The sequence below is a fragment of the Gymnoscopelus microlampas genome (genome assembly GCF_963454915.1).
Source record: "Gymnoscopelus microlampas genome assembly, chromosome: 14".
In the NCBI taxonomy this organism is placed as follows: domain Eukaryota; kingdom Metazoa; phylum Chordata; class Actinopteri; order Myctophiformes; family Myctophidae; genus Gymnoscopelus; species Gymnoscopelus microlampas.
In genome coordinates, this window is record NC_139951.1 from 49,029,829 (window position 1) to 49,041,841 (window position 12,013).

Sequence of the window (12,013 nt, forward strand, 5' to 3'; positions counted from 1 at the left end):
ACGATTTTTCAAAAATAGCAGATCTACAAGCTCGTAGCGCGGCACTCGGTGCCGCGCTATGAGCTTGTAGATCTGCTATTTTTGAATAGCCAAAGTGTAAAATAATGTGTGTATTAGTGTGTGTGTGTGTGTGTGTGGCGGCACCCGATAAAACAGCCGCTGCGCTCAACAACGCATCCTCACAGATCCGCGTGTCCATGCACGCCCGGCCTATGAGCACGACGGTACACGCCATGGGCCGGGCTACTTTTGTACTTTTACTCATGTAAAATTAGAATTCTGGACTTCTACTTGTAACGGAGTACTTCTATATTGCAGTATTGATACTTTTACTTAAGTAAAACATTTGAGTACTTTTTCCACCACTGCAACCACTCACTGTCACATTCTGTCCTCTCAGATAACACCGTTATGAAGACATTATTATCTTCACCATTAAAGCTTGTTTACACGTGCTGCCGACCAACTTCAACCTGGCAACACTGTACACACCTACACCCTAAACATGACAAAGAGACAGTCGCACACGTCCACTATAAAGGACTGTACATTACAGACATGACCGTCTGGTGGACATCCTAAAATGTTGATGTGAGTGTGAGTGTGAGTGTGTGTGTGTGTGTGTGCGTGTGTGTGTGTGTGTGTGTGTGTGTGTGTGTGTGTGTGTGTGTGTGTGTGTGTGTGTGTGTGTGTGTGTGTGTGTGTGTGTGTGAGTGTGTGAATAAACAAAAAAGGACAATCTTAATGGAATGCAAATTTTCTCTGTGGTCACAGAGGAATAAAAGGCTTTAAAAACTAAAGTGGTGAAAGAGAGACAGAGAGAGAGAGAGAGAGAGAGAGAGACACAGAGAGACAGACAGAGAAGGAGAGAGAGACAGAGAAGGAGAGAGAGACAGAGAAGGAGAGAGAGAGAGACAGAGAGAAAGAGGGGGGGAGCTGAGCTCAATTATTAATGCAGAGTTAACCAGATCTAATAGCTTGGCAGGGAAATAGCTTTCTGCAGGTATACATATTTCATAAGCCTCCCTGGCAAAGTTGTTTTTTCTTCTTTAAACACATCTGCATAATGCATACGGCCAGGGGCAGACAGGGGGATGACAGACAGACAGACAGACAGACAGACAGACAGACAGACAGACAGACAGACAGACAGACAGACAGACAGGGGGATGAGAGACAGACAGACAGACAGACAGACAGACAGACAGACAGACAGACAGACAGACAGACAGACAGGGGGATGAGAGACAGACAGACAGACAGACAGACAGACAGACAGACAGACAGACAGACAGACAGACAGACAGGGGGATGAGAGACAGACAGACAGACAGACAGACAGACAGACAGACAGGGGGATGAGAGACAGACAGACAGACAGACAGACAGACAGACAGACAGACAGACAGACAGACAGGGGGATGAGAGATAGATAGACAGACAGACAGACAGACAGACAGACAGACAGACAGACAGACAGACAGACAGACAGACAGACAGGGGGATGAGAGATAGACAGACAGACAGACAGACAGACAGACAGACAGACAGACAGACAGACAGACAGAATCCTCAGAGAGGTTAAGACAGCCGCTCTCAAACATTTTCACGTCAAGGACCCCCCCAAATTGATAATATGTATTTGGTTGCGGACCCCAATTATCTGGAGATATTATGTGCCAAGGAAAACAACTAAAACAACTAATTATGTCTGTCTGCATCCTGGTGACCACTTCTATTCCTTCCTACTGGTGTCATGTCAAACATCCACTCTGTGACATAATATGTCAAATACAGAGTATTTACAGTACGGTGATACTTGACACCTGCAGTAATATGAAAAACATTCCCTGTATGTCACAACAATAATGTTTTCCTTTGATGAAACAGAGTACACATTGTATAGGACAGTGGTTTTCAACCAGTGGTCCGGGGACCACCAGTGGTCCTTGACAGAGTACCAGGGGGTCCCCAGCAAAATGAGTTCATAGCATCACAATCATTTTTAACCACTTAGCTTAGGCTATTCAAAAATAGCAGATCTACAAGCTCATAGCGCGGCACCGAGTGCCGCGCTATGAGCTTGTAGATCTGCTATTTTTGAAAAACCTTGAAAAACTGTGCATGTCTTTGATCATTTATATTTTTTAAAGCGAAAATTAACTGATGTCTTTGCTTCTGGGGGGTCCCTGGCACGAAACATTTTCCAAATGGGGGTCCGCGGCCAAATGTATATCAATTTAGGGGTCCTTGGCATGAAAAAGGTTGAAAACCACTGGTATAGGAGAAACACCAGTCCAACAAGCATAAAGAGAACATTCTGCCTTTCAGCAGCGCTGGACAAAGTACTCAACCCCAGTACATGAGTCAAATATAGATACTCCTGGTCAAATATTACTCAACTACTACGTTTATAGTGGAGTACTTGCTTGTAGCGGAGTGAGTATAGTGAGCGTAAGTATCCAAAATACAAATACTCAAGTACAGATACTCAGAAAATTTGCTTAAGTAGGTACAGTACTCAAGTGAAAGTACTTTGTTACTGTCCAACCCTGGCTTTCAGTTACGATATTCATTTTAAACTGTTCTGTCTACGTTGTGTTGTGTTGTGTTGTGTTGTGTTGTGTTGTGTTCAGGAACACTGTGTATCTGTGAGTCTGTGTGCTGTGAATAAATACATAAAAGAAGCAAAATGAAGCTTAGGGGGCGTCAGTCATAAGTACCTAGTGAGCCTGTCTGTCTGTCTGTCTGTCTGTCTGTCTCATAATGGACTGCAGTGAGAGCTGGGAACAAAGTCCCATTAAACTACTGCATCGAGCAAACTTGTGATATGAATTCATAACTAGGAAAAACAAGGCTATATATATATATATATATATATATATATATATATATATATATATATATATATATATATATACTGCATTCACTTTCAGGCAGAAACCTTTCATGTCCCTAATCGTTACTTTTCAAGATAACCTTGTGTTCCAATGGATACAATGTAGTTATTATTTAGTAACAAGATCTTGTCAATACTTTTCACTGGTTCAATATTTATTTAAAAAAAAAACACACAGACACACTTAACCACTTTCTCTAGGTTATAAAACAGACACACTTTCACTTAAATTGTACATTTAGTTTAACCCATTAAGACCTGGAACTGTGTCATTTTTAGATTTGAGCTAAAAAGCATTATTTTACACTTTGGGCTATTCAAAAATAGCAGATCTACAAGCTCATATCGCGGCACGAGTGCCGCGCTACGAGCTTGTAGATCTGCTATTTTTTTTAAAACGTGAAAATGTGTGCAAATCTTTGAATATATATATTTTTTAAAGCGAACATTTTTAACTCAAATCTTTGCTTCTGGGGGGTCCCTGGAACAAAATATTTTGATGGGGGTCTGCGGCCAAATACATATCATTTTGGGGGTCCTTGTCATGAAAAAGATTGAGCACCACTGATATAGAAACATACGTTTTTCAGAATACTGTTGAGATTTAGGAGACATGTAGAATCGGCTTCAGGTCTCAATGGGTTAAAAAAATATGAAAAAGTAACCGATCTAAAAGCTTGTAGATTGGCTGTTTGGTAGCTTTGCACGAGTCACAACACTCTTGTACGACGGACATTAATCAATACAAATATGAAGTATGAAATATGAAGCGCATGACAGTCCAGGACAGTTGAACCTAGCTTCACTGTGGTGTGTGTGTGTGTGTGTGTGTGTGTGTGTGTGTGTGTGTGTGTGTGTGTGTGTGTGTGTGTGTGTGTGTGTGTGTGTGCGTCTATGTGTGCGTCTGTGTGTACATCACGGTACCTGAGATGCCAGTCTCCTCATGGCTTCCTCCTGTCGTCTCCTCATCTCGGGGGTCCCGGGACAGCTGCCCCCTCCCAGGGTGCCGTGCTGAGGCTGGGGCTGGCTGAGAGGCAGACCCTCCCCGTCTGCAACACAAAACACAACAACCAACGGCTGAGCCATCATTCCTGTGTGTGTGTGTGTTTGTGTGTGTGTGTGTGTGTGTGTGTGCGTGCGTGCGTGCGTGCGTGCGTGCGTGTGTGTGTGTGTGAGTGTGAGTGTGAGTGCGTGTGTGTGTGTGTGTGTGTGTGTGTGTGTGTGTGTGTGTGTGTGTGTGTGTGTGTGTGATCACAGTCTGTTGCCCCTCATCTTCTGTTATTACTGTACAGAAGGATTATTCAATCTGTTCTGTTGTTATTGTTCCTAATGTTTTTTCTCTATATTGTCCATGTCTAACATAAACAAACGTTCCAACAATAAGGCCATCCACACGTTTAGCATCACAAATTACAATAGTAAATGACACTGATCATCCCCTACATCTGGGGTCTTCAAAGTGGGGTCCGGGGACCCCTAGGGGTACTTGAGGGGGTACCAGGGGGTCCCCAGCTGAATGATGGACAGGGACCAAATGGACCCTTATGGGTCTGTAACTCTGAGAGTGTACAAATGGAACCAAATGGACCCTAACGGGTCCATTTGGTTCCATTTGTACACTCTCAGAGTTACATTGACATTGATTTTACAATATGAATTGGGGTCCCAGAGATAGAAATGCCATTAAATGGGGGTCCGTAGCCTAATGCATGTTAAACTGGGGGGTCCTTGAGATTAAAATGGTTGAGAATCACTGCTAGAGAGCCGTAAAAACCTTCTCTTATGGGGGTCCCTGGCGTATCTTTTCAAATGGGGGTCCGTGGGGTAATAAGGGTCTATTTGGGGGTCCTTGACGTGAAAAAGTTTGAGAACCACTGCCCTAGGGCGTCCTCAGAGTTACCACAGGGGGTCCCGCCAAATCTGTGTGTGATAGGAACTTTTATTTTACATTAACCACTTGAACCCTACCCTTTTCTAAGGAGAACTTCAGTCAAAAAATAGCAGATCTACAAGCTCACAACGCCGAGGCGTTGTGAGCTTGTAGATCGGCTATTTTCGGCAAATATGTTTGGTGTAGAGGGGGGAAAAAAAGAGCAGAGCAAGTTTGGTGTAGAGGGAAAAAAGAGCAGAACAAGTACAGTGCCAACGGTCATGTTCTGTGGGTTGAAGTGGTTAAATGTCTGAAAATACACATTAACTTGACTCCAACATACAATGATGACTATTATCATCAGGTATCTCTACGCACGTTTGGGGGCGAGGCCTGTGGGCATGCTGAAAATAGCAGATCTACAAGCTCACAACGCGTCGCAGCGCGACGCGTTGTGAGCTTGTAGATCGGCTATTTTCAGCATGCAACCAAGTGTAAAATCAGCCATTACGACGCCATCAAGGCACCGCCAAAATACATTTTAGTCGACTAAATCAACTGTAGATTTAGTCGACTATAATGTTATGTTATTTAGTCGACTAAAACTAGACAAACAATAAAACATTTCAGATGACTAATATATGACTAAAACTAAATGGAATTTAACACATTGGGTGCCAAAACCGTATATATACTTCTTTTCAAATACACCTGTTGAGTGCCAAAATTTTAGATTTAAAAGATTTAGACTTTAATCCACTTCCTGGTTAACTTATGACTTCAAAAGCCTGTATCTCGGCTCCTGTGTACTTTTTTTTTTACAATGTATTTTTGACTATTTTCAACTGGCTGCAACTATGGAACGGATTACCGAATGTTTTTAATTTTTTCCCCCCGATTGTACGAGACCTCTATGTATAATGAATGGATGCTTTTTTTTTTTACATGGATTTTCTCGTCGTGGCGTCTAGAGCTTTAAACAGTAAAGTGCAGTCAATGGGGAGAATGCTGGCACCCAACGTAAGTTGTTATGAAAAAATGCTGGCACCCCAAGTGTTAATTCAAAAGACTCAAGACTACTAAAACTGAATCAAAATTTGCTAAATCAAACTCAACACTACTACGTACGTTTGGGCGAGGCCTGCGGGCTGTCGGAGGCGATCTGCCTCATGCGCGTGCCGTGGCAGCTGAGCGCCACCAGGCGGGAGACGATGGCGGTCTTGCCGAAGCCGATGTTGCCCACCACCACCACGCCGCGGTTGGTGGCGCCGTCGGCGCTGTTGAGCTGGGCGTCGACCTCCTGGAAGAGCCAGTCGCGGCCGGTGAACACCGAGTCCATGGTGATGCTGGGGACCTCGAACAGCAGCGGCTTCAGGGCGATGTCCTGAGGCCGGTACGGAGCGAAGCGCACTGAGAAGAGACCAACACAACATATTAATATCAATATGCAGTGTAAAGTAACTAAGTACATGTACTCAAGTACTGTACTTAAGTACAATTGTGAGGTATTTGAGGTATTTCCAATTTCCAATACTTTTACTTCTACTCCACTACATCTCCGATCCAAATATTATACTTTTACTCCACTAGATTTATTTGAAAACTTTAGTTACTAGTTACCTTACCTTAGTTTATAGATTTTGATTATTATTACAAAACTTGTGAAATGGGACATTCTGCATAATGAGTACTTTCTGCTTTTGGTACTTTAAAGGTAGGGTAAGTGATATTTTTTGGTTAAAACAAAAAGTATTTTGTTAAAAGGTTATAGCTCTATATTGTGATAGTAATCATTGCTATAGAGTGTTTGTTCAGTAACAGGAGTCTCCCCGTCTCTCCAGCTCTTTAATAAACAGAAAATACATTTTCTGGTAGGTGTCAAAATCTCAGCCAATCAGGAGAAAGTACCCATTTTAAGCTTCATTTTTATAGTGTTCCAGTTCCAATTTTGTCTGCTCATTTCTTAGTGTCATCACTTCCAATTTCACTTGTTTAATCTATATCCTGATTGAGTTCTCTATCCTGGTTGGATAAAATTGGAAATGAAACTGAAACGAAAATGCATTTTCTGTTTATTAAAGAGGTGGAGAGACATGGAGACTCCTCTTACTGAACAAACACTCTATAGCAATGAGTACTATCAGAATATAGATCGAGCTATTTAACACTTATTTTAACCAAAGCAAATCACTTACCCTACCTTTAAGTACATTTTGATACCAATACTTTTGTGCTCTTACTCAAGTCAATTTTGAATTCCGGACTTTTACTTGTGACTGAGTATTTCTACATTGCAGTATTGATACTTTTACTTAAAGTAAAACATGTGAGTACTTTTTCAACCGCTGCATTTTTCAGAAGCATAAAGGGATCATTTTGCCCACTAGAGGGAGTCATTACACTAAGTTAGTGTGTAATATCAACCACTAACAAGGATACAATGAGGTCTGTGTGCTTTAAAAACACATTACATGTCAATTAGGCTAGTAATAGAGCACCGAAGTCTGACGTCACTGCCAGTAGAGGGCCAGTAGAGGGCGCTGTTCCAGGGTTCGTGGCTTTATTTTTTGTGTTGAAACCCCCATTTGTGAATGTTAGATCACGTCATATAAGAACTGTGTTCCACACATAAACACACCACCCTGGTGTTTCTGTCAGGGGGCGTGGCTCTGCATCGGTTGTGATATTCATTCATATTTGATACAGCCTGTTTCTGGCGAAAATTGAATTAATTCTGCCTTAAAAGTATTAAGAACTACTACTTCCGGGTCTGATATCACTGTCCCCACAGCAGCCGGCGTTCATGGGAAATGTAGTCTTTGGGTTGTTTGACTATCGTTTCTAGTGTTTATATTGTGTTACTCTTTGGGTAAATGTGTACATTTACACCTTCAGTCCTTCATATCCATATGACTAAAAACACCAGGGTGGTGTGTTTATTGTTGGAACACAGTTCTTAAATGAAGCGATCTAAGATTCCCCAATGAGGATATCAATACAAAAAGTAAAGCCATGAACCTGCGGAATGCGCCCTCTACTGGCAGTGACGTCAGGACTTCGGTGCTCTGTACTTGCTAGTTATACTGTCTGTCCTGCCTCCTTGTTTCTGCATGGTTTCCAAACATACAGTAGAGTTGTGGAGGTCGTTTTTATAAGCATTTTCCCTACAATTTTACAAACATTTCTCAAAAAATTTGATCAGGAAAATTGGAAAGAATTTTAAAAATAACAGCAGTTGCCGTGGTGGTGGAAAAAGTACACAAATGTTTTACTTAAGTAAAAGTACCAATACTGCAATATAGAAGTACTTTGTTACAAGTAAAAGTCCAGAATAAAACATTTACTTGAGTTAAAGTACAAAAGTATTGGCATCAAAATGTACATAAGTACCAAAAGTAAAAGTACTAAAATATTTGAAAATAGCAGATTTACAAGCTCACAGATGCGACGCGTTGTGAGCTTGTAGATCGTCTATTTTCAAATAGCCTGGTTATAAAATAGGGCTAAAGGGGTTAATGCATGTTTCATAATATAATCATTTATATCTTAAAAGTAACTAATAACTAAGGTTTTCAAATCATTGTAGTGGAGTAAAAGTACAATATTTGCCTCTGAGATGTAGTGGAGTAGAAGTAAAAGTATTGGAATTTGGAAATACTCAAGTAAAGTACAAATACCTCAAAATTGGACTTAAGTACAGTACTTAAGTACATGTACTTAGTTACTTTCCACCACTGAGCAGTTGTACAAGCTTGTAGACTACAGCCATATCATGATAGATGCTATTTTCTTTGGCTGTTTTTGATATAGGGCTTATTAAAGTGGTTTCATGTACTTTGGTAAGTTCAGGGGTAATACTTCACCTCCAAAAAATGATATTTTTTCCTGTGACTGACTCACCCCGTTTAGCCTTGAATTCATGTCGAATTTTAGTTTGCTCATTCCTTCACGGTGAATGAAGAATCCAGAAATGACGGATGAATACTTGATGAATTGAAGGAAATAGGAGTCCAGGATTGACAACAGCAAGACTATACACCAAAGGAGCCTGACTGTACTCCCAAAAAAATACATTTTCACTCAAACTTGACTATTTAGAAGCTTTCCTGAGAGTGCACGTAGGTTTCAACACAATGTGTACATGTCCAGGCACGCTCCTCGTTTGTGCACGAGCCTGTTTAAACCAGAAGCATTTTATTTAGTAAGTTTCAGTAAAAAATATGTTGTTTTGGAGGAACTGTGTTCACAGACTGCATACAAGACACAGGGCTGTGACGTCACGATTATAATAATTTGATACATAATTATTTTTGTCTAAAATAGCCAAAAAATAGCAGATCTACAAGCCGACAACACGTCACAATGCAACGTGTTGTGGGCTTGTAGATCGGGTCATTTTGAACTTTTTTCAATAGTAATGAACATTTTTCAAAACAAAAATGTCTGCAGATGAATGTAAACGATTATGCTAAATGGTTGTGATTATCTCAAATAATACGCGATTAGGTGATTGTGTAATGATTGTGACAGTCCTAAAGACACATGGATGATACTGTCAGAGTTTATGAATGGATCTTTGATATGGCTTTACTGTTGTTAATCCTGGAGTCCTGTTTTCTTCAACTCATCACGCATTCTGTTCTCCATGAATCCAACACTTCACACACAGAGAGTAATGTATACTCCTTCTGACGTTGGAAAAAATCGGTTTGAAAAGGCTTTCCGAACTATAGAATCAGGACATACGGAGGTTTGCACGGGTTCTGAAGAACAGTTCTGAAACCGTGTTTCTGAAAGCTCGGAATGACGTCAACTTGTAGTTTATATCACCTTCCTTTCCCAAGAAACGTTCGGCTGTCAGAAGGAGCATGTAAAGTAATTAACCCTTTAACTCATTCCCTGCCTAGAACGACTAAAACAACTTTAAAAAAACATATTTTTTTTAAATTTGACCCAAAGACCTAGACTCCCATCCACTTCCTTGTTAACTTAAAACTTAAAAATGCTGTATCTCGGCTCCTGAGTACTTTTTTTTTTCAATGAAAAATCTTGGCAGTGGGCAAACGCGGCCAGAAATAATTCAGGCAGTGAATGAGTTAAGACCGGGAACGCATCTGTGTCATTTTAGATTTTTTTGGCTATTCAAAAATAGCAGATATCCAAGCTCATAGCGCGGCACTGAGATCAGTAGATCTGCTATTTTTTGACAAATCGTGAATATATATATCTTTAAAGAGAACATTTGTAAAATATGTTGTTCCAGGGACCCCCCAGAAGCAAAGATTTGAGTTACAAATGTTCGCCTTAAAAATATATACATTCAAAAATTTGCACGATTTAAAAAAAAAATAGCAGATCTACAAGCTCATAGAGTGCCGCGCTATGAGCTTGTAGATCTGCTATTTTTGAATAGCCAAAGAAATCTAAAATGACAGAGATGTGTTCCCGGATTGATTGAGTTGATAGGAGAAAACAAAAGTCATTTTGGGGCTGACACTGTGACAGGCACTTGGGTCAGAATGCATGTTGCACTCCAAGTTCAAGTCTAAATGCAAGGGTCTGTTGAAAATAACACACACACACATAACCAAACAAACAAACACACAAACAAACACTGAGCATCATAAAGCACAAGACACAACAGGTGACAACGAATAAAGACTTACGTGACTGCGACTGCCAGGCATGGGAGTTATTAGCTGAAGCTGAGACAATAGGATACAAAATGCAAGAGAGAGAGAGAGAGAGAGAGAGAGAGAGAGAGAGAGACAGAGACAGAGACAGAGAGAGAGAGAGAGAGAGAGAGAGAGACAGACAGACAGACAGACAGACAGAGAGAGAGAGAGAGAGAGAGAGAGAGAGAGAGAGAGAGAGAGAGACAGAGAGAGGGACAGACAGAGAGACAGACAGACAGAGAGACAGACAGACAGAGAGAGCAGGGAAAAGCAGGACATGAATGTAAGCTCAGCAGTGTGAAGCAATTAAAGTGATGTTATCTTTGTTGTTGCTTAAAACTCAGTGTGTTCTTAAAAGGTTAAGGCTCTATATTGTGATAGTAATCATTGCTATAGAGTGTTTGTTCAGTAACAGTGTTAAATAGCTCTATATTGTGATAGTAATCATTGCTATAGAGTGTTTGTTCAGTAACAGGGGGCGGCCATAGCTGAATGGTTAGTGAACCCGCCTAGGGAGCCAGAGGCCCTGGTTGCCCCAGGTTCGATTCCAGGCCAGGTCAGCATATGTGTCGATGAAATGAAATTTGTCCCTGAGCAAGACTCTTAACCCCTAATTGCTCACAGGTTCTCATTGGAAACAAGACCGCAAGGACTTTCATGAACGACCTGTTAAAAGGACTTAACAGTGTTAAATAGCTCTATATTGTGATAGTAATCATTGCTATAGAGTGTTTGTTCAGTAACAGTGTTAAATAGCTCTATATTGTGATAGTAATCATTACTATAGCGTGTTTGTTCAGTAACAGGGGTCTGCCTTTCTCCAGCTCTTTAAAAAACATATATGTACATACATTTTTACACATTTCATCCAGTCAGCAGAGAAAACCAATTCATCACCGTATTCATTTGAGTGGATAAATACTGTAGGTCATGTGGTCAACCAACATCCATTCCTCTCCCATCCGCAGCTGTTACTTATTTTACATTTTTTGCGCTCTGTGGTTTGTTCACCATACCAAGCAGACGAGCACACTGACACATGAGCTGACAGCTGCCACTCATATATATATATATGTACAGTATATATATATATACACACACGCCCATATTATTGCTTTTAGCGCCGTGCTCAGCTTCATGCTTTTGCGTCACGCCTTCATACGTGAACTGAGAGTAAAGTTGTAACTCAACCAGGGGCGCAGCCATGGGTGGGCCGTGTCCCACCCACATAGGAAGCTGGCCCACCCAATCGATTTTGCAAAAAAATATATATATATAAATTTTTTTTATGATACATTTTTTGATAAAAAAAATCGTTAAAATCAGGCAAAAATAAGAATTAAATAACATAACCTAAACCTAACCCTAAAAGCGAAATAAAGAAACAAAAAAAACGCCCAATAACCGCTAATAAATCGCGCGCGCACGGGTTGGGGACGCACACTGTGCGCGCGTGCGTGCGTGCCCGCCCGCTCCTGCCTAGACCCAGCCTATACTAGCGTTCTGGCTGCGCCACTGAACTCAACGAAAGCAGCTGAACTCGAGGCCAAACATTTTTTTTTCATGGAG

General features: G+C 41.0%; 1 protein-coding gene across 2 annotated transcripts in view; it reads right to left on the minus strand.

Annotated features, from left to right (window-relative positions):
* Positions 1-12,013, minus strand: part of tanc2b (tetratricopeptide repeat, ankyrin repeat and coiled-coil containing 2b) — a 325,118-nt gene that overhangs the window by 44,347 nt on the left and 268,758 nt on the right. Inside the window, exons 9-11 of one of the 2 annotated variants that reach the window (XM_084079120.1) lie at positions 10,436-10,474; positions 5,898-6,179; positions 3,824-3,948 (exon numbers count right to left, since the gene is read on the minus strand). In XM_084079120.1, the coding sequence (XP_083935246.1) occupies positions 3,824-3,948; positions 5,898-6,179; positions 10,436-10,474 (446 nt within the window). Of the gene's footprint in view, positions 1-3,823; positions 3,949-5,897; positions 6,180-10,435; positions 10,475-12,013 lie in introns of those variants that run through there. The other variant, XM_084079119.1, reaches the window with a different exon arrangement.